The sequence below is a fragment of the Oryzias latipes genome, chromosome 1 (assembly GCF_053564925.1).
Source record: "Oryzias latipes strain Hd-rR chromosome 1, Olatipes_Hd-rR_3.1".
Classification (NCBI taxonomy): Eukaryota; Metazoa; Chordata; class Actinopteri; order Beloniformes; family Adrianichthyidae; genus Oryzias; species Oryzias latipes.
In genome coordinates, this window is record NC_136237.1 from 19881062 (window position 1) to 19903608 (window position 22547).

The 22547-nt window shown below is 43.1% G+C and overlaps 1 protein-coding gene across 4 annotated transcripts in view; it reads right to left on the minus strand.

Annotated features, from left to right (window-relative positions):
* Window positions 1-21773, minus strand: part of LOC101161704 (uncharacterized) — a 46848-nt gene extending 25075 nt beyond the window's left edge. For 2 of the 4 annotated variants that reach the window (XM_004066030.5, XM_011477219.4), the window contains exons 1-3: window positions 21146-21773; window positions 5911-5962; window positions 1923-2020 (exon numbers count right to left, since the gene is read on the minus strand). In XM_004066030.5, coding sequence (XP_004066078.1) covers window positions 1923-2020; window positions 5911-5962; window positions 21146-21239 — 244 coding nt within the window. In that variant the 5' untranslated portion in view covers window positions 21240-21773. Of the gene's footprint in view, window positions 1-1922; window positions 2021-5910; window positions 5963-20141; window positions 20256-21145 lie in introns of those variants that run through there. The other 2 variants (XM_078944204.1, XM_078944197.1) reach the window with 1 other exon arrangement.
* Window positions 21774-22547: the final 774 nt, after the last annotated feature.

The following is a 22547-nucleotide window of genomic DNA, read 5'->3' on the forward strand; positions in this document are numbered from 1 at the left end:
CTTTTCGTGAGGTTAAAGTGGCTCTTTTCTTTGTTGGTTTGTCCTTATGGTTTCTCTCCGATGCTGTAATGTTCGGATTACTCATAACTTATTGTCAAGTGGGTGGTGGGAGTCAAGCATGAGATACTGGTTCGAAAAAGTAGGTTTCCTGCATACCGGAATGTTCCTGCTTTTGTTGAGTTGTACGGAGCAGTCCAAGAAAAAAAGGGCTTTTTTCCGATTGAACCGGATGTATCCGTCCTTTGCAGTGATGTGCCGATGTGTCATCCACATATCTGGATGTGTCTCCTCCTACCATAGACAGGTTTGTCACTATGGGGGACGCTGGGGGATCACATGGCACAGTAGTGCTCTGTTTTCTTCCCTGACCTCATTCTGGATTGTCCCCTGTCTGTACTTCTGCATCTTCTGGGAGTTTTTTTGGATTCTGCCATTGAACCTGCCCACAGATTTTCCCTCTCAAATCTACCCCTCCTACCGCCTCTCTCCTGGAATTGGATATTGGATTATTTTATCTCTTGCTCTCTCCTAGTCCCACATCAAATCCCCCCCCCAGAATCCTCCAAACTCTGCCAAAGCTTCCCATCTTCCTCCTTTTAACCACCTCATTACAGTTTCTCCAGTAATCACTCGCCAGAGTATCCATTTTCCACTGCTCCTGTCATTGTCTTTCTGGCGTCACGTTCTTGCACAGCTCCAGCACCGACATCAGATTGGAATAGTTCATAAACTGTTATTCCTAATTCTTAGTCTTTGCTGCCTGGGGTTCAAAAGTTTTAGAAAAGCCTTATATTTAAAGGAATTTACAATCTTAAACTTTGAGGGCAAAACAAATCATCTATCCCACGTGTACACTGTGAGTACAAAATTGTAAAAGTGGTCTTTATCCAACATAAATGTGTGTAATGAACACTGCATTCATCCAGTCCAGGAATTAAAGTGGTGTCAGCAGGTCTATGTTGAAAATTACCCTCCTGCCCTAATTGCCCAGCAAACAGGTGTTATCCCCATTTTTTCTCTGTAATGTTTATCATATCCATCCCCGACCTACAGGATATCTAGGTCATTAAGCACAATCTTACATTTTTGATTGCTGGAAAGGTTTTTTTTTTTTTTTTTGCAAAACAAAGTTGGCTTTTTTCCACTGATGGAAAAAAATGAATCCAAGGAAACTTTTGGCAACATCATCCCTCCCAAGGAATAAATATTCCCTCAGCTGGTATTTTCAGCATCAACATTGCATTTTTGCTGATTGCTAATCCAGGTTAGGATTTTATGTGTTTATAAATGTTAGCAGCACCTCTTTAATTGTTAAATATAGTAGCTTTAAGTGGTGAGAACTGCTTTGGGCAAGAGATGGGCCCACGTCCTCAACGTCACCACTGCACTCCATGAGTTTTGAATGCAGAGCTTTGACATTTCTGTGAAACTGACGTCGAACCACGTGGTAAAAATGCCCACCAGGTGTGCGCCTCTATTTAGAAACACACAGGGCATGACTGACGGGGAGTGCAGAGACCAGGCCTGCATCCTCCAGGGATTATAACTCCCATCTGCCCTGAGATTTTCAGCTATTTTCTTCCGCCAACGTCTGCCAATGTGGGGTGGAGATATATCCGCTGCTCTGCTTTCACTTGGCTTTCAGTTCTGCAGATATGAAGCTTTCATCCCTTATTTCTCTGTTGTTTACCGAGCAAACAAATCTGTCACTCTCTGTCGCACACTTGCACACACACTCGCAAAAGCAGTGTTACATTTCCGACAAGCTCGCTGCTTATTACATAAGATGGTATTATTTGTCACACAGGGAAAGCCGGAAATGTGTATTTGCTTTTTTAAGGTGCGTGGAGTCTACAGTGAGTTGACACAGTGAGTTTTTAAGGCAACACTGTCTGCGCTCATCCATTTTCCTTTTTTTTTACCTTTATGGTCTTTAATGTCCACTGCTGCCTGGGCCTCCAACAGCAGAGAGATCAGCTCCTTGTTGCCACTCAGAGCCGCATGGTGCAACGGGGACAGCCTTCACACACAAACAGGACATGTGTCAGAAAAAATATAAAAACATACATATTCGGTCATAGTGTGACTTTAACTTCGCTGAATTAATCTTCAGCATACAGCTGCTCCGCCCCTCAGCTCTACGTGAGAGATGGGGGGGGGGTTTGACCTACTTCCATTAATAAGCAATCTTACTACCCCCGGAGTAGAAATCACACACATCTATGTCATCTGTGTGTGTGTGTGTGTGTGTGTGTGTGTCTAGCTAATGCATCCCATGTGAATATGAGAGCCAATCCCTGGAGTCAATTCAACAGCCCATCCGTCATTACTCAAAAACTTTGGTCCAATTATCTCATCCCAACATTAGAGGTTCTGTTTTCTGTTCGCTCCACTGCCCTCCACAAAACCATCCAATCATTCTTGCGACGACAGCCAAAATCTACAACTGATGTGCGGAAATTTCAGAACTAATCAAGGCCATCGACTGATTTGTGTAACGATTAATTAGGTCTTCGTGTGTTGGTTCACACGCTACAATAGTGTTTCTGCTTGGAGATTCTGTCCCTATTCGCGCAACGCTGTCAGCAACCCTTTATCTCGTGGAGGTTCTTCTATTATCCAGGCGAGAAAGTGCTCACACCAGAGCGTCAGGTCTCCAGAACTCCACCCTGACCTTTCAGCTGCAGATAAGCTGTGCAGACGCAAATTAAAACTGAGTTCAATGATTTTTCTTTAACGATTCGGTCTCAGTTTCTTTGAAATGCTGTAATCTGAAACCAAGTGTTTAATAAGCCTGTGACCACAACAGACTTGATAAGAACCAGAAGGTGAGGCACACGCGGAGAGGAATCGATACATGTGAGGAAGGTTCAGTCAGCTAAACAGACGCAATTTAACGCTAGAGGTACAGCGGGGTTTGCAGAAAGCTAGCTTAATGCGTGAAGGCTTACGTCTGAGTGGGGTCACTGAAAAAAAGTGAGAGCAGCATTTTTATGAAGAGGTTGTTTTTTTAGCAGCATCATATAAAATGTGTTTGTTTAAAATGCAATACCTGTCTAAAAACATGTAACAAGGCAAAGATTCAAGCCTCAAACTGACACAATTTCAAGATTATATAAAGAATTAATGCACATTTTCTTATGAATGCCACACATACGTACAGTAAAATATGGTTGACAATATATAGCTATGCCTAGTTCAATGTTGTTTAATTGTTTTATACACTCTGAAGGTCTGAACCTCACTGTAGACTTTAGTATCTTTAGCTTCAAAGAACACCAGCTCTTCACAAAATTCTCCTTTATTTATCACATCTCCAGACATGATAAAACTACATTGAGACTGGTTTGAGAAGTGTATGAAACAACAAGGAAAACAGTTTAAACAATTATTTATTTGAGTATTTGTTATTGCTTGAAAAACATTAAAGAAAAAAAACAAAACTCAAATACTTTGAAGATATTCTGAAATGTAGAAAAGTTGTTTGCAGTTTGTGTAGCAAGTCACTCTGATAGATGAAACAAAAGACTTGCAGAGATTAAAAATGATCCCTTAATGTCAGATTATGAATTTTGTCTTTGGTGAGTTTAGTCTAAAAAAAAGAAGGCTCCTCAAAGGTTGCCAAACTTTTCACTTTCTAGTTTGATAACACTAAATTGGAAACAGTTTAAGACAAGACTGCGATGCCTTGAAGGATAATTTGAATTTTCAAAACTTTTTTTTTTTTTTTACTTGTTCTGTCCAACAGCTGAGCAAACAGATGAGAGCTGAAGGCCTCTTTAGTTGGACACATTTTACTTTAACAACAGGGAGTTATAAATCTTCTGACAAACCAGATGTATATTTGAATAAACCCCTTTTATGATTTATACTAAACTTTATTCATATTGATTTTATCTGTAACAGTTTTTTGTTGGACTGGACGGAAAAGAAAAGGAGGGAAGAAGAGAGATGGATGTTACAGAGGGAGGGATAGGAGGGTGATTATAGAAGGGGGGTGGGGGTAAAATCATGAAGCAGCATAAAGCAAGAAGTTGCTGGATGTTTTTAATCATTAAGCTCACGTTTAGAAGTAATACAAATCTAGAAGGGGCGGGGCCTGTCCACACACACACAAATGTTACCAACATACCTGTTGGTAACATTTGTGCATTTGTGTTTGTGCAAAGGTGAGATAGCACCTGTGCTCAAGTGAGTGTTTATGTTCTTCTAAAATGGATGATGGAATGTAAAAAAAAGGGATGAGAGTGCCCAGTCATTCCCACACCAAGACCCCCGCTATAGCAGTAGCGGTAGCCAGGAACCCCCCAACACCCACACTGTAGCAGATAGACAACAACCGCCCGCTGGCCAATCGCATCCTGGTACCCAGTCCAGGGCCAGCAGGACCGCCACAGGGGCCCCCAAAGCAGGGAGGCACAGGGGGACAGAGAGTGCAAGCTCCAGCCCAACCAGGAGAGCATCCCCTCGCCGGAAGGATCCAACGCGGGGCCCCACCCCAGACGAGCAGCCCACCACCACCCAGGAGTTCTGAGCATCCCCCCCCCCCCCCCCCCCCCCCGGCACAGGCCAGGGCCCCCCAAGGGAGACCCGCTCCACGCTCCAGGCAGCCACCCATCCAGCCCACGGTTGGTCAAGGAGAGAGTGAGGCAGGTGCAGGCCCCCCCTGGCCAGGAGGAAGATGCCCAAGAGTAGTGGGGGTCCACAAGGAGTGTTTTAAACATGGCCCGACCAGGCTAAACCACAGTTGGAAATTTGGCGAGTCCCAGAGCTCAAGGGATAGGACCAGAACACACACCACAGGGACACGGACACCCCCATGCTCAGATGTGATGTGATCCCCGGCTCTTGGTCTTGCCAGAGAACTCAGGGATCCCTCTCCCTGCGTGGAGAGAGGGCTGCCGGGCCCAGGAAGCCAGCACCCAAGGGACATGGCCATGTCGCCGATGGCCTGGCACCCCCGGCCAGGGATGAGGTAGGGGACAGATGGTCAGAGGTCCCACCTTCCTTGTGTAATGTATGTGTGTGTGTTTGTGAGTGTGCATGTGTGTTGGAGTGTATATTTTTGAGGGGTAAAGGGTGTGTGTACTAAGGGGTGCAGTTAAAATTGGCGGGCAGGGCACTGAACATTTTCAACATTCTAGTTACTAGAAGAGCTGCTAAGCAAAAGAAAAAAAGGAAATACATGAATGTTGGAATTTTGAAAAACCCATGCAAATGCTGTTTACAGTTTTTTAACTGTTGAGTCCAGTGAGAAGAAAAAAAACTTACAAGAAAGCATCAAATATAGATAAGACAGATTGGAAGTTAAAGATATCAAATTGTGAGAAAATATACAAGTTAGCCAGACCTTAAACCTCGATAAACAGTAATTGGTTAAATATAATATTATTGTTGCAGTTTTAATTTGTCAAAATTATGTTTCACCGTTTCTCACTGTGTCACAAAGTCTTCCCAAAAAACTAGAAATAAAAAAAGCTAAATTTGTGTGTTAATCCTTAAAACATTAGCCTAAATGTATTAGTAACAAAGTAAAATAAACAAATATAAATATAATAATAATAATAATATGCTTTTAAAAACCCCCCTTGTTTTTCGCATACTAATTTTAATAGAAAGCATTTTCAGATAAAGCATAAGCTGATTATTTCCTCTTTTTCACCTCATGTCTCTAAATATCTTCACCCACACAATGAATCATACAAAGAATCTTTGCAGGAGACTTCACACGTCTGTGTCTGGACGAAAAATGTTAGTTATGAGTTCATATTAATATTGATTAATACCATTTAAAGGTTAAGGGCAAGCAGGACAGACAGCGAGGCTAATGGTGATTGGAGGAGTGATGATGCAGAGGGGACGACTGTGGGAGGACTGGGGGTGGGGGGGGTGGGGGTTGTTGTTCCTTACCCATCTGCATCCTGAATGTTAACGTTGATCCGCTTTGCCGCTCCGAGGAGCTCTGACAGAGAAACAGGGGAAGAAAAGAGATTTGAGACTCCGTACAAACCAAGAGTCAGAGTCACAAGATCACAATATGACCGGGCGAGTGATACTCAAATAAACATTATCTGTCAGGCTCTGCTGATTTCACAATGTGTTCTTCTAAACAAAGAAGATAAATAATCACAAAAAATAACAATATTAACTTTACAATCAGAGTTTGGGTAAAGTTTGTTTGGAGTGAAAGGGCATCCACATAAAAATATTTACCAATATAATGTATCTTCTCCTTTAACCTTTTGTCAAGACCATCATCACAACCCATAATAATGAAAGCTTCACCCTTTTTCCAAAATCAGAAGCACAAGGAAGTTAAAACGTAAATTGTTTTTTAATAATATTAACAATAGATGTATTATATCTCTAAAATGTATATTAGCTCTTAATTTGTAGTTCCTGTGCTAAGTTTGCATACAAAAAGGGGGACCCTTTTAAAACTATCAGTATAAAGTTGATCCACTGAAAAAATGGATCTAAAAAAATAAGGATTAACAAGAACATGTTAAAAAAAGGCATCAAAGCATGAATGGTTATTCTGACAACCATAATGACAAAGTAACAGCTGTTTATTTCTCTATGGAAGTCTGTGGGATTTTGGCTTTTTGAACCAGCAGGTACTTCCTGTTTGAAACGCCAGGGGGGAAGGATCCACTCAGTCCAGTTCTCTTATACAGTCAATGAGCAGGACCAAGTCATTAATTTGCAAGTCACAACTAAGTCTCAAGTCTTTGCCTCGAGTCCTGTATCAAATCCCAAGTCACAGCCAACACTTCTCAAGTCAAATCAAGTCCTACCATTGAATGTTCCCAGTCCTTTCCTTTCAACAGCTGAGACAGTAACAGGTCTTTTTGTGTTGGAAGTCTCAAGTCCAAGAAAAGTCAGAAGTTTGCTGTTAAAGTCCAGGTCGAATTGCAAGTATTTTCTACATTTTGTCAAGTCTAGTTAGCTTTACAGCTCCAGTCTGACTCAAGTCTAATACTGCATTCACACCGGACGTATTTCTCTCGTCAAACTCGTGTCTACCGTCTTTCTTTTGACGTGTGTCACTGCTTGACGCCTTGACATCCCGGCCGCAGAGCAACCGACAACGTTTTTCTGGACTTCATTCGTTGCCACATCATGAAACACATGCATAATGTTGAGCGAGTAGCTTGGGCTTATAGGTTTTGAAGGTCTCTACAGAAGTCCTGGCAGGCACGTCACCGTGGGTCACCTAATCCTTCACAGTCTCTCCCAGTGAACTTCACTCCTACAGCGAGAGCTGTGCCTGTAACGGCTGTTGTGAATGTAACTTCCATCAGTCTGTGGCCCAGTTTGAGCATTAACCAAAGAGGGGAAAATAAAAGCAAAACCAGAAGATCTTTTTATTATTGTCTCGATGAAAATGAGATAAACATCATAAGCCCATGGAATTGAAGCGATCACTGCCGTTATGACGGCACCCGCTCTCCATCTGCCGGGCAGCCAACCGCCCGTGGGCCAGCATAGCAAGCACAATAGCTGCTCAGAGTACGAATGTCGGACTCTAAGCAACGGCGCTCACTCGATCCTCTTCCTCTGTTCGCTCACGGAGTTGCCAAAGACGGTCCCGGTTACTGTTGGGCGAAGACGGGATAAATTCTGGACTGGCCACCAGTCTGTCACAGAGCCCACCAAGCTAGAGCTTGCTAAACTGTACTTGCTCGATTGGTTGATCCGGCAATCCAGCAGCCCCAGCAGGTTAAGGAAATGGATGGAAGTTCAGGTCGTAAATCTCCACATTGAGCAGCCATAATAGATTTATTTTTCTACCATTTGATCGAGTCACTGAAAACGTCACGTGCCCAAAGGTGAGTTCCTGATTACACGTCAACCTGGCCGCACTGCGCCCAACGCCCAAATCGCGCCACAGGACCTCTGTTCATTGACTAAACATTGAAACCCGACTCGAAGCGTATCCGGTATGAATGCAGCATTAGTCATGTGAATTAAGACCACATCTCTGTTAAAAACTCTAAACTGTCCAATTGAAGCATGTTCTCTTTATTTTACAATTTGTTATGTCTTTTCATTTTCCTACTTTTTTTTAATGAAAACATAGCACATTGAAAATACACACAAAACTATAATCAATTTTTTGGAAAGGGGGGGGGGGGGGGGGGTCAGGTTTTAAAGAGATGAACCAGTCAGAAAAGCAGCTGATAAATAACATTCCCTGCTGCACGTGTGTGATGTTGCCTCAGGCCGATCGTGTGCAGTCATGTCATTTCATTGATTATATGAACTCACACATGTGAGAAACAACAGTGATCTCTGAAGGGCGATCAAGGCAGGAAACCAGCAGGCGCTCTCTGAGAAGGACAGAACAAACAGCTTGCCTGTCCTTCTGCATCCACTTTTTTTTCTTCTTATTTTGGTCAGACTCTCATAATCCACAGGCCATAATCTGTGGCTGTTTGGTAATCTGTGGAAAAGCTTCTCCCTCTCCCTGCAGCTCTATCCGCACTTCATCCCTTCATCCTGCTCTCACACTCTAATTTTCCCTGTAATTTGCTAAAGAGCGTGTGCTGATTGGTGCTTTGGCTGTTTCTGTTTACCCTCCGAAGATGTCATCACTTTCCTGCATGTGTGTGTGTAAAAATAAGTTAGGGTTCCAGTTTTGTGCACGTTAAGGTTCCCCCATCTATCTTGGATTAAAAGATACAGGCAAACCCTCCCCCCGCATGCGATGAAAACATGTGTACAGATATCTGTGTCACCAGCGGACTGTCAGCCACATTCACTCCCCCAGAAGCACCCCACTTTCCAGCGGAGTACTGTGTCAAATCTTAATATTTACCATCCCGTTTCTCTTTTTATACCTAAAGGAGGGCGGTGAATGCTGTGAAACCTATTATATTTCTCATAAGAGTTAAGAAATCCTGTTGTACGTTAAGGAACTGAAAGACATGCTAGTAAATCTGTCATCATCTCTGTTCCTGATTCACACAAATGGAAATGTCAACATCAGTGTATGACTGGTTAGCCTCTTGATAGAACTCAGAGTTATTTTTGTGGATATCTATCATAATTTTAATGTTTCAATAGTAAATCTGTGGCTTGGATGATTTTTTTTGGCCGTGGAGGATGGTAGAGCCATAACTCATGTCCAAAGAATATTTATTTCAAGCTGCAGTGGAGGCAGTTTATTTATTTATTTTCCAAGACAGTAACAGGATTGTGGCTTTTCTGATTTTATGATGTACTTCAGTAGCAAAAAAGATATAAATGTTAATACAGCATTAAGCTGGATTTACTAAAAAGCTGCTTCAAATGTTAATTAGTGTATTTTTAGTGTTTATTTATGTTTGGTTGTAGTTTTCATTGATAGATAATTACAAAGGACATAATCATCTTTACCCAACTGGGCAGCCATGACCAAAAAGCTCAGAGTGATCCCAAAGACACTAAAGGTGAAGCCCAAGATCAAGGTGCATTGGGGCGGCCATGGTCCAGAGGTAGAGTGGTGAACCTCTTATTGGAATATCGCAGGTTCATTTCCCACCCTGCCCACCCATGCATTGAAATATCCTTGGGCAAGACGGTGAACCCCACATTGGTGGATACAAGCTGGCTCCTGTGTTAGGCATCAGTGTGTAAATGTGTGTTTGTGAGAGAGTGGTACTGTAACTGTAAAGCACTTTGGACCTTCAAGGAAGGAGGAAAAGTATATAAGTACCCCGAATTTCTGTCTAGTGGAAAGACAATGGATTTTCTCCTAATCAGTGAAGAAAACTAAAATGTAATTGAGGCCAAACTTTATTCATTTCAACCATGATTGAAAATCTTTGGTGTTGGACCGGACGGAAAAGGAAAGAAGGGAAGAAGAGGGAGGGATGTCAGGGGGGGGGGGGGGGGGGGGGTGATAGTGAGAGGGGGGGGGTAAGACCATGAAGCAGCATAGAGCAGACAGGTTTACTGGTTGTTTATCATTACGGTACAGATAAAATGTAGTACAAAAAGGGCGGGGCCTGTTCACACACACTCAAATATTATCAACACACCTGCTAGCTGCAAAAAATGTTCACATGTCAACATGTACACAAAACAGATAGTGTTCACGAACGCATACCTATGCCTTTAAACCAACTAGTGTGAAATCTTTCATTCATTCAATCATGCAAACTATAAGTGCAAAGGTGAGCTAACACCTGTGCTCAGGTGAGTGTTTATGTTCTTCTAAAAGCCAGCCACCCCCACATCCAGACCCCCGCCGCAGCAGCAGCGGCAGCCGGAATTCCCCCAACGCCACACGGGAACAGGCAGGGAACAACCGCCCCCCGGGCGACCAAGACCGCCACCCAGGCCAGGGCCAGCAGGACCGCCGCGATGCCCCCAGAGCCAGAGAGCAGGGAGGCGCGGAGGGAAAGAGAGCGCCGCCCCAGCCCAGCCAGGAAAGCAGCCCCCCCGCCGCGCCGGAAGAGCCCAACGCAGGGCCCCACCGGAGAAGGACGCCCACAGCCCCAGACGAGCACCCCACCACCACCCAGGAGTTCCGGGCATCCCCCCGCCCCAACCCCAGGTACGAGCCAGGACCCCCCAAGGGAGACCCGCTCCGCACTCCAGGCAGCCACCCACCCGGCCCACGGTTGGTCCAGGGAGGAGCAAGGCAGGGGCCCGCCGCCCCCGCCCCTTTTTTCCCCGGGAACCCCGGGGAAAAAAGGGTGGCCCACAAGGGGTGTTATAAATATGGCCGACCAGGCTTGGCCATGTTGGAAGTTTTGCGGGGCCCAGCGCTCAGGGGCAAGGACCAGGACCCACCCCCCAGGGACACGAACACCCCCGGCTCAGGTGTAATATGAACCCCCCCACCGTGCGGAGAGAGCACCGCCGGGCCCAGGGAGCCGGCACCCAAGGGACACGGCCGCCATCGCCAAGGGGCCCGCACCCCCCACCAGGGAAGGGGTAGGGGACAGATGGACCCAGGTCCCACCTTCCTTGCAAAATGTGTGTGCGTGTATGTGTGTTTGAGAGGGTGTGTGTGTGCATGTGTGTGTGTTAATGTTGGAATGTATATATTGAAGGGGGAAGGGTGTGTGTACTAAGGGGGGTGCAGTTAAAATTGGCGAGTAGGGCACTAAGGGGACATCTCCTGATTACTCACAGTGATGTCCCCTCCCCCTCCCCACCAAGGGGCCCTAAATGTCTAAGGTGCGGTTAAAATTGGCGGGTAGGGTGCCAGGAGGACATCTGCTGCTTGCTTGCAGTGATGTCCAAGCACCCCCCCCTACCAAGGACCCTACATGTCTAAGGTGCAAATAAAACCGAAAGAGGGGGGGCCCTCTCTATACGGCAACCATAGGAAGGGGGCCACTGCCAAGTAGCCCCCCCCCCAAGGCGCATCGCAGGCAAGACCCCCCACCCCCTCACCCTAATATGAGGTTATATGAGGAAGGGGGTAAGTTGGGGACAGCTGGTAGACTGTCCCCCGGTGGTCAAACAGCTGTCCCCCAGCAAAGGGGCCAGGGCCACCCAGCCCAGGGGCCCCACCCCCGGAGGCGCCGACACCCCAGGCCCGGCACCACCCACCCCACACAGAGAGAGAGGAGCCAGAAAGCGTCGCCCCCCCCAGAGCAAGCCCAGGCCCCCACCCCCAGACGCCGGCCCTAGAGGAGCTCTGGTCAGGCCTTGACGGACCGAGGAGGCAAGTTGCTTCATTTTAGATTTGACAATTTAATCACAGAGTTTTGTGATCATCATTCTGTGTAGACTTAGAAATCCCAGAATAACTCCTAATAGGAGACACAGCACACATTTATGATTATATCTCTCTATTGCAGTTCTGAGGAAATTGTTGAACCACCAGACTATTCTCGCTAGAAGTCAAAGCCAAAAGGAAAACCAGGCTAAAATCTTAAGTGTGGTTAAAGTCTCTTGTAATTTTGGAGCTGTTTTCTTTGTTACTGTAAACGTTTTCACTCCTTTCACATTATATTTCCTTATTTCTCTGGGTTTGTCCTTAATTACTGGCTCTTGACTTTCACTGCTGGTCCTTAAGTCCAATAAATGGTAGCTTTTTTGTTCACAAAATCAAAGTCGACTTGGCCGCTGAATGAGATGTCCTCTGTAGGTAGGTCTCAATCTGCTTGTTTGAGTGCAAACTTGGTCGAGATCAGGAATGGGCTATCCAGGGCTTGATGGTTGTATTCCTGCATTTTTTCCAACATACTATGCCCTGGTGAGTTCTAACTGGCTTTACACACCTGAACCAGGTAATCCATCATGAATAGGGCTCGGATATGTGAAAATCCTGCAGACCTCGGCCATTGAGGCCTGGAGTTGCCCATCTCTGATGCAGATTAACATAGGAAACTATACTCTGGGCAGTTTTAACCAAATCAAACAGGGCCGGTGTGAACCCACCTCTTTCTTATTTTCTGGTCTTCTTACCACAATAAGAAACTTTGGAGTTGCAATGGTGGAACTAGGTATAGCACCATGTTTTATAACTTATAATATTAGAACTAAGTGGCAGTGTATCAACACTTGCATGGCAGTAAGAATCTCAGCAGTATTCTAACATAAAAAAATCACACTTTTCTCTTTCTTACTTCTAAAAATGTGTGAATCTGACGTATTTCTGCTTGTAATTTAACAGTGTTTTAAAACAATGAAGGTTGATGCAAAGAAAAAAAAGAAATTTAACATTACTAAAAAAAAAGAGAAAGAGAAACAGTGGTGGAATGGACAATAATGTTCACTAAAACCCCACAAAAGAATCTATGTATACTGTGATGCACCGCAGCAGCTGTAAAGCTCCAGCTGCTCTAAAAAGTCCTTCTTCTATAGGTTGTGACAAGTGTAAGACATGAAAAATGGTGCTAATACATTTGTACTTCCCAAAGAACACTTCAACACTAGCATCTAAAGTATTTGCTTATTAATTTGACATCTTATTTGGTTTGATCAAATATTGTAAATCATTCACTTTACTCTCAGATACGCTGTTTGAAGAGAGATTTCATTCATCCATCCATCCATTTTCTTAACTCACTATATTCCCTCCAGGGACACAGGCTTGTTGGAGCCTGTCTACTCTACTGTTGGGCGAAGGCGGGGTACACCCTGGACAGGTCACCAGTCTGTCACAGGACCACACGATCAATCCCACACACACTCACACATACACAGGTGGGCACGTTCAACCTGTGAAGCATTTTTCTGGATTGTGGGAGAAAGCAAAGAGTGTCAGAAAAAAACCCAAACATGCACAGAGAGAACTTGCAAAGTCCACAAAGAAAAGACCCAGCTTAGTTTCAAACCAGGGCCATCTACTTGTGAGGCTGGAACGCTAACCACTGCACATCCGTGCAGCCAAGAAGAGATCATATTTTTCTTTATTAGTTTCTGTAGATCATAGTGAACACCTCACAAAATAAATCAAAAGTCACTTTTTGTTAGTCTGAGTCTCAGTTTGAAGTTTCTCAAATCTCAAGTGTTGTTCTGACGTTCCAGTGAATTCTAATGTCTTGGTCTAAAGTTTAAGTCAAATCTCAAGTCTTGGTCTAATATTAGTCGAATCTCAAGTCTTGGTCTGATTACAAAGCCAAGTCAGGAGATACAATGTGTGAGTTAAATGCATGTTCTGTCTAAATTTTTCATCAGAGTATTTTAGGACTGGACACATTTGGTTTGCTTAAAGTGAACCAGAGTTTGTTTCCCCCAATAATCCAGAACAAATTTTCAGGCTAAAGGCAGACCCTGGTCCTGGTACAATCCGTCCTTGGAGCGGAACAACTGAACCAAAAAGGCCAATGTAGCCGGCGTAAACAGAGTAGGAATGAAGCAACAGATGAGCCTCAGACAAATATAAAGCAACCATTGTGTTATGAAACAGAAAAAAAAAAGTACAGCTGTTTATTTCGACACAGCTGAAAACGCTTCCTACATGATTTTTTCAATATGCTGCATGCACTGCTGTGACGTCATCCTAAGCTACCTTGTAGTTTCAATAACAGCATTCTCTTAAAATAATGCCAAAACAGATGAGACACAGAAATTCATTGAAATGTAGTTGGATGAATTCAGACTCATCAAACCAACTTTAATGTGATACAAATTGCTTCTTAATGTTTACCCAACAATCTATATTGTCATAAACACTTATCAGCCTAACATCTTACATTGATACGGTTCAAAATTTGTAAGTGAAATATAAAAGTTTGAATAAACTAACAGCGCAAGATTTCCATACCTTATGCCCTCGTAATTCCTTACCAATGAGTGAGGAGATCTTTAGTCATGTGGTTTTGTTTACAAGCTTTAGTTCTGAACAGGAAAGTCCCCTTGATGGCAGTCTTAATACCGGACTCAATCCGGACCAAATTAAGCGGACCGGGTCTGGACGAACAGATTTTTCCAGTCAGAACACACCCTATATTAACCAGTGATTTTGTATTTTGTCTACTGAATGCCGGAATTTAAGATCATCACAGACCATTTAGTGCATCTGCCTGGCAGCTGGTTCTATCAGATTACCCAGATATCCAAAACCTTGCCCTTTATTGGCAGCATATTTATCTTAATTAGTAGATAGTGATGTTTTTGCTCACTGAGCATCACAGCTTCTTCATGTCGATGTTAAAGTGATGGCAGCCTGAGCGAAGGAGGACGTTTTGTTCAAATCCTTCCTGTTTTTATGGTACATTATTGGAGATATTTTTGTACTGGAAGTTTATTCGATTTAATTAACCTTTATTGCTCACATGAACCTTTTGTAACTTTGACCGCACTGATCTGCACAACTTTGAAGTTGGCTTCAAAGTTAATTTCTTGAAAACCTGTAGATGCCCCTGTAAAAACATATTTCCAAGAAAAAAAACAGCTTTTAAGAAAAAGTATTCCTGGGAGTCAACTGTTTCCCCAAAGAATCACTGATATTAGAAATGTATCAAAAACTGGTCATGGCTTGTGCCCTGTCCTCACACATGAACTGGTAACACTAAAAATCCTGGATCAGATTACTGTTTTTTTCCTAACAAATATGTAGTGAGACTAAGCAATGTTATTGCTTATCGCTCAGTTGGAAGTGTCAAAATGCGCATTGATCTGAGAATTTTGCAAAAAGGCAAATAAGGAATTATCACAAGAAGAATTCTGACAGCAAACAACTAAATCATTTCAAATGTGTATCCCAATCTGCACTGCTGTAAAACTGTCTGAGGTGTACCCTCCCTTGGATTTTAAGTAGCTGGGATAGGCCTGCAACATCTGTGACCCTACACAGGAAACCAAGCTGGACGGACGGACAAACGGACGGACGGACGGATGGATGGATGGATGGGTGTGCACTGTCTGTGCCAGTTCAGAAAAATTCTAATTGTATTGGGGTGATTGGGTTGCTGGAATCTATCCCAGCCACTGTCAAGGGTTAGATGGGGTAAGAGGGGGTACACCCTAGCTGGTTCACACATGGGCACCTTGACCAGAACTGTTTCTACCCAGCTCAAACACTCCACACAATAAGTAAGTGTTAACTTGGTAAACAACACTTGGCTGAATGTGGATGCAAAAAACAGAAATTTGACAGTACAGGACAAACATCCTGAGAAAGTATAAATCCAAATAAAGATAAAAAGACGGGATGATTAATGATCAGTCAGCTGTGAAGTTTGTAGTGCCGAGCTGCCAGAAGGATCAGATATCCAACATAAGCTTGCAGGATTTTCCTTTATCTGCTGCTCAAAAAGCGTAGATCTGAATCGCTCCCCCTAAAAGTTCCTACTTCTCTGGGATACGTCCTCCTCTACAGCCACATTAACAGGGATTTTTTTTTTTGAATGAGCCGTGTGTTTGAAACATGCAGCTCATTTGAAATGAGTGGATGTATGTGGTGCAAATGAATTTCAATCTTTTCAATCAAAAATGCCAGTTGTTTCATTCTGAGTCGATAGCAGCAATGTCTGACTGTCAATAGCCTTTCATGGCTTCTGACCACAGGATGCACCAACTGTCTGGTAATGACCACTAATGTGTGCTTTTCTGTTGTTTGGTCAATGGTGGTTGGAAAATCACACTGCCTCTGTGTTTTACAGCGTTATTGATTATTTACTAAAACAACTCAAATAATTAAAATGTGTCCTAATTTCTGCAGCTGTGTTTTAAAGTTGCAAAGAAAAGAGCTATAAATGACAAAAAAGATAAATTATGATTTAGAGAGTGATGGCCATTCTGATGAGGCTTTAAGATTGTTTGTTTGAAGACACTGTCTTTTTAGCTGCATCATAATTTATTAGGAACAATAAAAGTTTTGCTTTTTCTTTTCTCTTTGCATATATTTGTAAAAGAAAGTCAATTTAGAGAGTCAAAACACCCTGTTGACACAAATAGAGGGTGCTCAAATTATTTTTAACGGAAAAAAAGGTGTTAATTGTTGGCAGATTATGGTGGGAAGGTGATGTTTTTACACAATTTAGTGATAAACATAGAGGTTTGAGAAATAAGACAAAACTGGAACCCTGTAGCCTTTTAGCTACGATTTTCTGCTTCAATTTTGAACCAACAGCTCATCTGTCTTAGTGTGGATGCTGGTGTCTTTTTCAAAGTTTTTGAGAAAAACAAACAAGACAAGAACCACATCAGCTTTGAGACTAAGAACGCTGAAGGGACTAAGTTCAAATGGAGGGAAAAAGCTGAAAATTCTCTATCTTTATCTTTGTGTTGCTATCACACTGCACCAAACAGGAGTGGACCTCACCTAATGACATCATGCAGTTACATCAGATTTTCATTTGGGGCAGTATTTCCCCCAAACAAGAACCATTTCTTCATTAATAATTCTGCAAATAAATTTTTGTCTATTTTCTTTGGAACGTACATATTTCCATCGCTCCTTCTATATTTGACTCTTTGCAGATGATGGTCTATTTGTATTTACACAGTGGTGTAAGTGTAGCTCAGAGCTTTGAGCTAATTGAATTGGTTTGAGGTTGAAATCCCCGGCCTGACAGTCATCAATGCTTTTTAAATGCACAGCAAATGTGTAAAATCATAGTTTAATATCTTAAGTTGTTTTTATCAAATGGTGTTCTTTATCTGGTGATGGCAATTAACCAGTGATCAAAAAAAAAATCCCAATATCACATAGAGAGTCCTTTTTAAAAAGCACCTCTTTCTGAATTTACATTTGTTTTTTTCTGCAGTATTTAAATGTTTGCATTTGTAAACAAAATGCAAAATATAAACAGAAGTCATGTAGTTAAGAAGTATGCCCCGGGTAGTTTCCAAGGCAACAGCTGTTTCTTTCTCACTGATTGCAACCAGTGGAGGGCAACAACCTGTTGTCTTTTGTGCAGGTGTAGGAGTTCCCTCACCATCTCCCCCAGTCCTACGACATGGCAGCGTAGACACTTCCATGTTTTGAAAGTAACAGAAAGTTTATAAGTTACATGTTTACTAGGGATGCAGCGATTCACTTCTACAATTTGGTTAAATCTCAATTTTTGGGTTACAGTTTTGTTTCAGCTTGAAATATGATTTGTGTATAAAAAAAACAGCGACAAAAAACTACACATTCAGAAAAGCATTTGTTGAAATCTTCTAATAAGCAAGTAACAATGAAGTAAAATCCTTCAATTGGTTATAGTAAGCCTGGAATGATAAAAAACAACAACAAATAATTCATCCATCTTAAATTTAGCGAAACACATTTTTGACATCTTCAACACAGTGACAAGCGGTCAGGGTGAGGCAAGTGAGGCACAGCCTCACTTGTCATAATCATGATAAAATAGGAAAAAGTAAATGAAGTAAATTCTATTTTCCACTGATCTGTGTTAAATATACATTTTCAGTCAACTCAACACATTATCCACAGTTTCTGAGGTTAAAATCGTCACATTTGAGTGTTGTGCGATCACAGACGGAGCGGAAACTCCTGGTGAGGCTCTGAAGCGCTCTGCCTCATGTCTGACTGCAGGGCTCAATGTTAACAGAGACGTGCGCTGAAAACACTGCTGTAGGCCCGCAGAAAAGGCTTTAGGTGAGGCAAGCCCCGCCAGCAGGGGGCAGACGTGAGCTGACAGCTGCTTTGTAGCTACACTGGTGCCATAGAAGCAGAACAGACTAAGGATGTCTTTCTCCATTGAGAAGGAGAAGCTCACTACAGGAAAATAAGGAAGACTTTTCCAACAGATCATAGAGCTTTTTGTGGAGAAGGATTGGAGCATGGACTCAAAAAGTAGGGGCAAACATGGTTTTCAATGTTTATTTTTTTAAAATAACATAGGAGTAAGTGGTAAAAATGTAAGTAAAATCATTTATTTTATTGATTAATTTCACAGACATTTGATAACACTGATTAAAGCACCAGAATTTGAAGTTGGAAAAATACCAGAAATAGTTACTGAGGGTCAAATGTGCGCTGAACACATCTGTATACTTTAATTTGTTTACAGTATATATGAATAATTTATACACAAGAAGAGTGTTCTATCCATGTCTATAAAAGAAATATTCTCTGTTGCACAAACATTTTCTTGTGTGTATTTTATAAGCTGTTAGCTGCTGTTGGATGAATGCTGAAATAATTATTTCTTTCATACTAAATCAGACTCCAGAGGAGTCAGTGCCTCACCAGCCATCAACCTCACCGCACGTCACTGCTTCAACAAACACTACTGGTATACAGTAGGGATGCAACAGTTCCCGTTCCCCCACAATTTGGTCCGATGGTTTAACATATGGTTCGCTTTTAAACAGAGAATTGTGGCATCCCTAGTCCATATATCTATATTATCACAAATAATATCAGATAATCTTAGTAATAGGTTTAGGGGCTGTCATCTGGACTTACTTTTTAAAGTTAGAAGACGTTTTACCTCTTATCCAAGAGGCTTTGTCAATTCAGAATTGACAAAGCCTCTTGGATAAGAGATAAAGCCCCTAAACCTACTACTAAGATGGAATCAACCAAAATGAATGAGAGTTCATAGAAATATCAGATAATAGACAAAAACCTTCTGATTATTCCATTTCTTACAATATATCTCTTAACTCCCTGCAAACAGAGTTGTGTGCATGTAAAGAGGCTCACTGTGTAAAGAGGCTCACTTAACCAACATTCTCCTAAACTGTAGGAAACCTGTAAATCACTGAATGAACGCATCTACTTACTACATGTAAATCTAGATCAAAGTTTGCTGGTTTGGGTCCTGCTGAACAAAGCGTGAACTGAATGGCCCAGTGTAAAAGACAATAGATATCTGTATTTTTCGAATTGAGACCCACTTTATTGCCCAAAAAACCAAATCCCATTTATGCCTCAGCGTTCTGGTAGGTGCAGGTGTGTAAATATCCATCCACCATTTTTTCCAAACCCACTTAATCCCTTTCATAATATGTTCACACTGAGCTTGGCAAAGCCATAAAGACATAAAGACGTAAAGACACGTAAAGGCGCATTTCATAGATCTGTGTTCAAATCTCGCGCATTTACCCGTCACTATGCACGTTTTTAAGTTTGTTTTCGGGCTCTACGTACAAAACACAAAGTCATTGAACGCATGTTAAAAGTTAAACCAGTTGACCTTTGACCAATCAGGGACTCAGTTTGGTAGGGATGGCATCTTTTTCAATTCAAAGAAGTGCCAACAGTTTGAAAATTGATCATGAAGTAGGACTTAATAATTGCGGTTTGTGTCCGGCCGGAATTATACCACACCAAATCTTTCATATGTTGGAAAAGAGCTGGCCGTTGGGTATGTAGCATTAGGGTCATAGGGTGGCTAAAGCCTATTTCAGCTACTGTTGGGCGAAGGCGGGGTACACCCTGGACAGTACGCCACTTTGTCGAAGGGCCACACAATTACGCTCACTATTGCATTCACACCTAGGGATAATGTAGAATCATCTTACCTATGAATGTCGGATTCAAACTAGGGCCTTCTCACTGGGAGGCAAGAGTGCTAACCACTATACCATCATGCAGCCCTGGTGTTTGTAAATAAGCATTACAATTCTAGTACACACTAAAAGACAATATAGATTTTGCCTTTAATTCAGGCTAAAACAACAGGTGAGCTAAAACTTTAATGCCTTTAGTACAAAGGATATACTCACAGCTCAGGTTAGAGTTATCATTCAGTCACTGTTGAATTTTGAATTTAAAGATCAGGTCTTACATGATCTCACGTCCACTTCCACTCCTTTAATCCCCAACGTTCATTTGTGTCGTTTGTGACAGTAGAAACCATCACAGCGACTCCCTTCTAACCCGCCATGCTCTGAACTTCATTAGCATTCTATTTATAATACGATCACAGTCAGGCACATGACTAACACCCGACGTGTCAAGTGTGTTTTCGTCCACGCTTGCCTGTGAGTGTGTGCGTGCACGAGGGCTTTTAGATCCTCTCGCAGTGGAGACCTGGCTCACTGTTTAATTATTCAAACATAAACCTGGATTCAGACACACTTTAACCTCCCATTCGACACACCACACTGGGTCACTCCTTCTGTCCTGCAAGCCCCCCCACACTCAGTCCCTCCATCTTTAGTCTCTTTGTCAGTGTGCAGCAGCCTGACCACTCAGGGCTGATCTGTTCTGGCATTTGAGGAGAAACATTTTCTTGTCCATGGCACTGCTGGAATTTTCAAAGACAAACATGCACAGAAAGGAGGCAGGGCCCGGAGGAAGGGCCCAAAGAAGACCCAGAGGGGGAGGAACTGGGGCGAAGTAGGTGTCAGCAGAAGGGGTTAAGGAGATGAGAGCAGCTCCAAGGCTGTAATTGAAATCTAATTATCACTTCACATCCCATCTGATTTCATGTGAGGCACCCATGCGCACGCGCACAGGGCACTCACTCATTTACATGTATGCTCCAAATGTCTGCACGTTTGCACTTACAATTATCACACTATAACCACGAACATCTGGGTTCCTCACACACCAATAATCCGCCTGTCCCGAGAACAGTGCAGGACCTCTGTGCACCCGGTATCCGCGCGCGCGCGCACCTCATCCCTGCCTCATAGTGGGGAACAGGGGAGGGGGGACACGCGTGCGTGATTGCCAGCTACATCTTGATGTCTGCTGTCATACTACAAAAACACAGAGGATCAGGTTTTGCCTGCGCTGTCCGGAGCTGGTGCGTGTGCGTGACAGGAGGATGGACGGCGTACTGACTGGCTTTTCCTGGCCGCGGTCTCTGCAGAAGCCGCTGAGCTGTTAGCAAGTCCTCGGTTTTCACGGCCTGGAGCAGCTCCTGGTCCTTCCCCATGTCCCGTCCGTCCCGCCCCGGTCCGCGCGGTCCAGCTCTCTTCCTCTGCCGCCCCTCTCTCCTCCGTGAACTGCCGCTACATCCTGCCGGCCTCCCGCTGGAGACGAGGGCGGGGGGGGGGGGGGGGGGGGTTTAGGGATGGATGCCGCACCGGTTCAGACAGGAGTTCGGCGCCGATCACCTCCCCTCCGCAGAACCGAACCGACCGGACGGGAGCTCGCGCCCTGCGAGGATGCTCAGATTAAATCCGCGTGACGGCGTCAGCGGGAGCGTGCGTGACAGCGGTGGAGCGCGAGCGCCCTCATGCTCTTTGGGTCAAACCAAAATCGGACAAACCCTAATCCGCAGGAGAGCACGCGCGGGTCGCTGAGGTTTAACGTGTGACCGCTGCCGTTTACGCCTGAGTCAGAGTGCGCGCGGGCGCGCGCACACATGTAGAGTCCTCGCAGTCGTTCGTGTAATTTCGTAAGCAACTGGGCACGAGCCATAGGCACGAGCCCCTTTCGCTCCAGTTGTTGTGATTCTGGTGTTTGTGGGAGCACAAGTCTCAAAGATCGTCTATTCAGAGATACTCACTCTTAAACTTGGGACTCATCCATGAGCCCACGTGCTTTTCATTTGAAACCAAAGTAAGTAAGTAAATAAATAAAATCTTCTCAATGAAATATAGCGTTACTTTAAAATAAAATCCATCAAGTATAAGAAAGTTATTGTTTTTGTCGTTGTATTTAAAAAAAAAAGGAAATGGAAAATTTTTCGAGTTTATATATAAGAGTTTAAACAAATTTGAGTACAAAACCTAAGCAAAAAAGTAAATGCAAATTCGGATGTTTTAAAAATTCAACAAAAAAATTGATCAAATCCGTTGTCTCCAGCTATTTTGGGGGGAGGGGGGTTACTCATGTAAAGAATGTGGTAGCTGTAGTTTAGGTGCAGAATTGTTTTTGCAGATAGCGTAAAGCACATTTTTTTTAACCATCTTAAAATAATCTTAAAAGGATGACTCAAATGTGCAATCGTTACTTTCCAAGAAATTTCTTATTTGACTGAATTGATGATCTACTGTGGCTGCTTCCATATACCTCCATCATATATTTCTTTTCTTTACCATTATCTATAAATCCATATATGGAACTGTAAAAAGTTAAGATTTACAAGTGTTTCCTCTCTGGTTTTTAATTGAGTGGAAGCAGTTTAACAAGAGTAGATGCACAATTTTTTTGTTCTTAGAAGTCAGAGGATAAAGATGTGAAGAAAGAACTTTCAAGATCTTGGATTCAGAGTTTCTGACCATGGCTTTAATCCTGT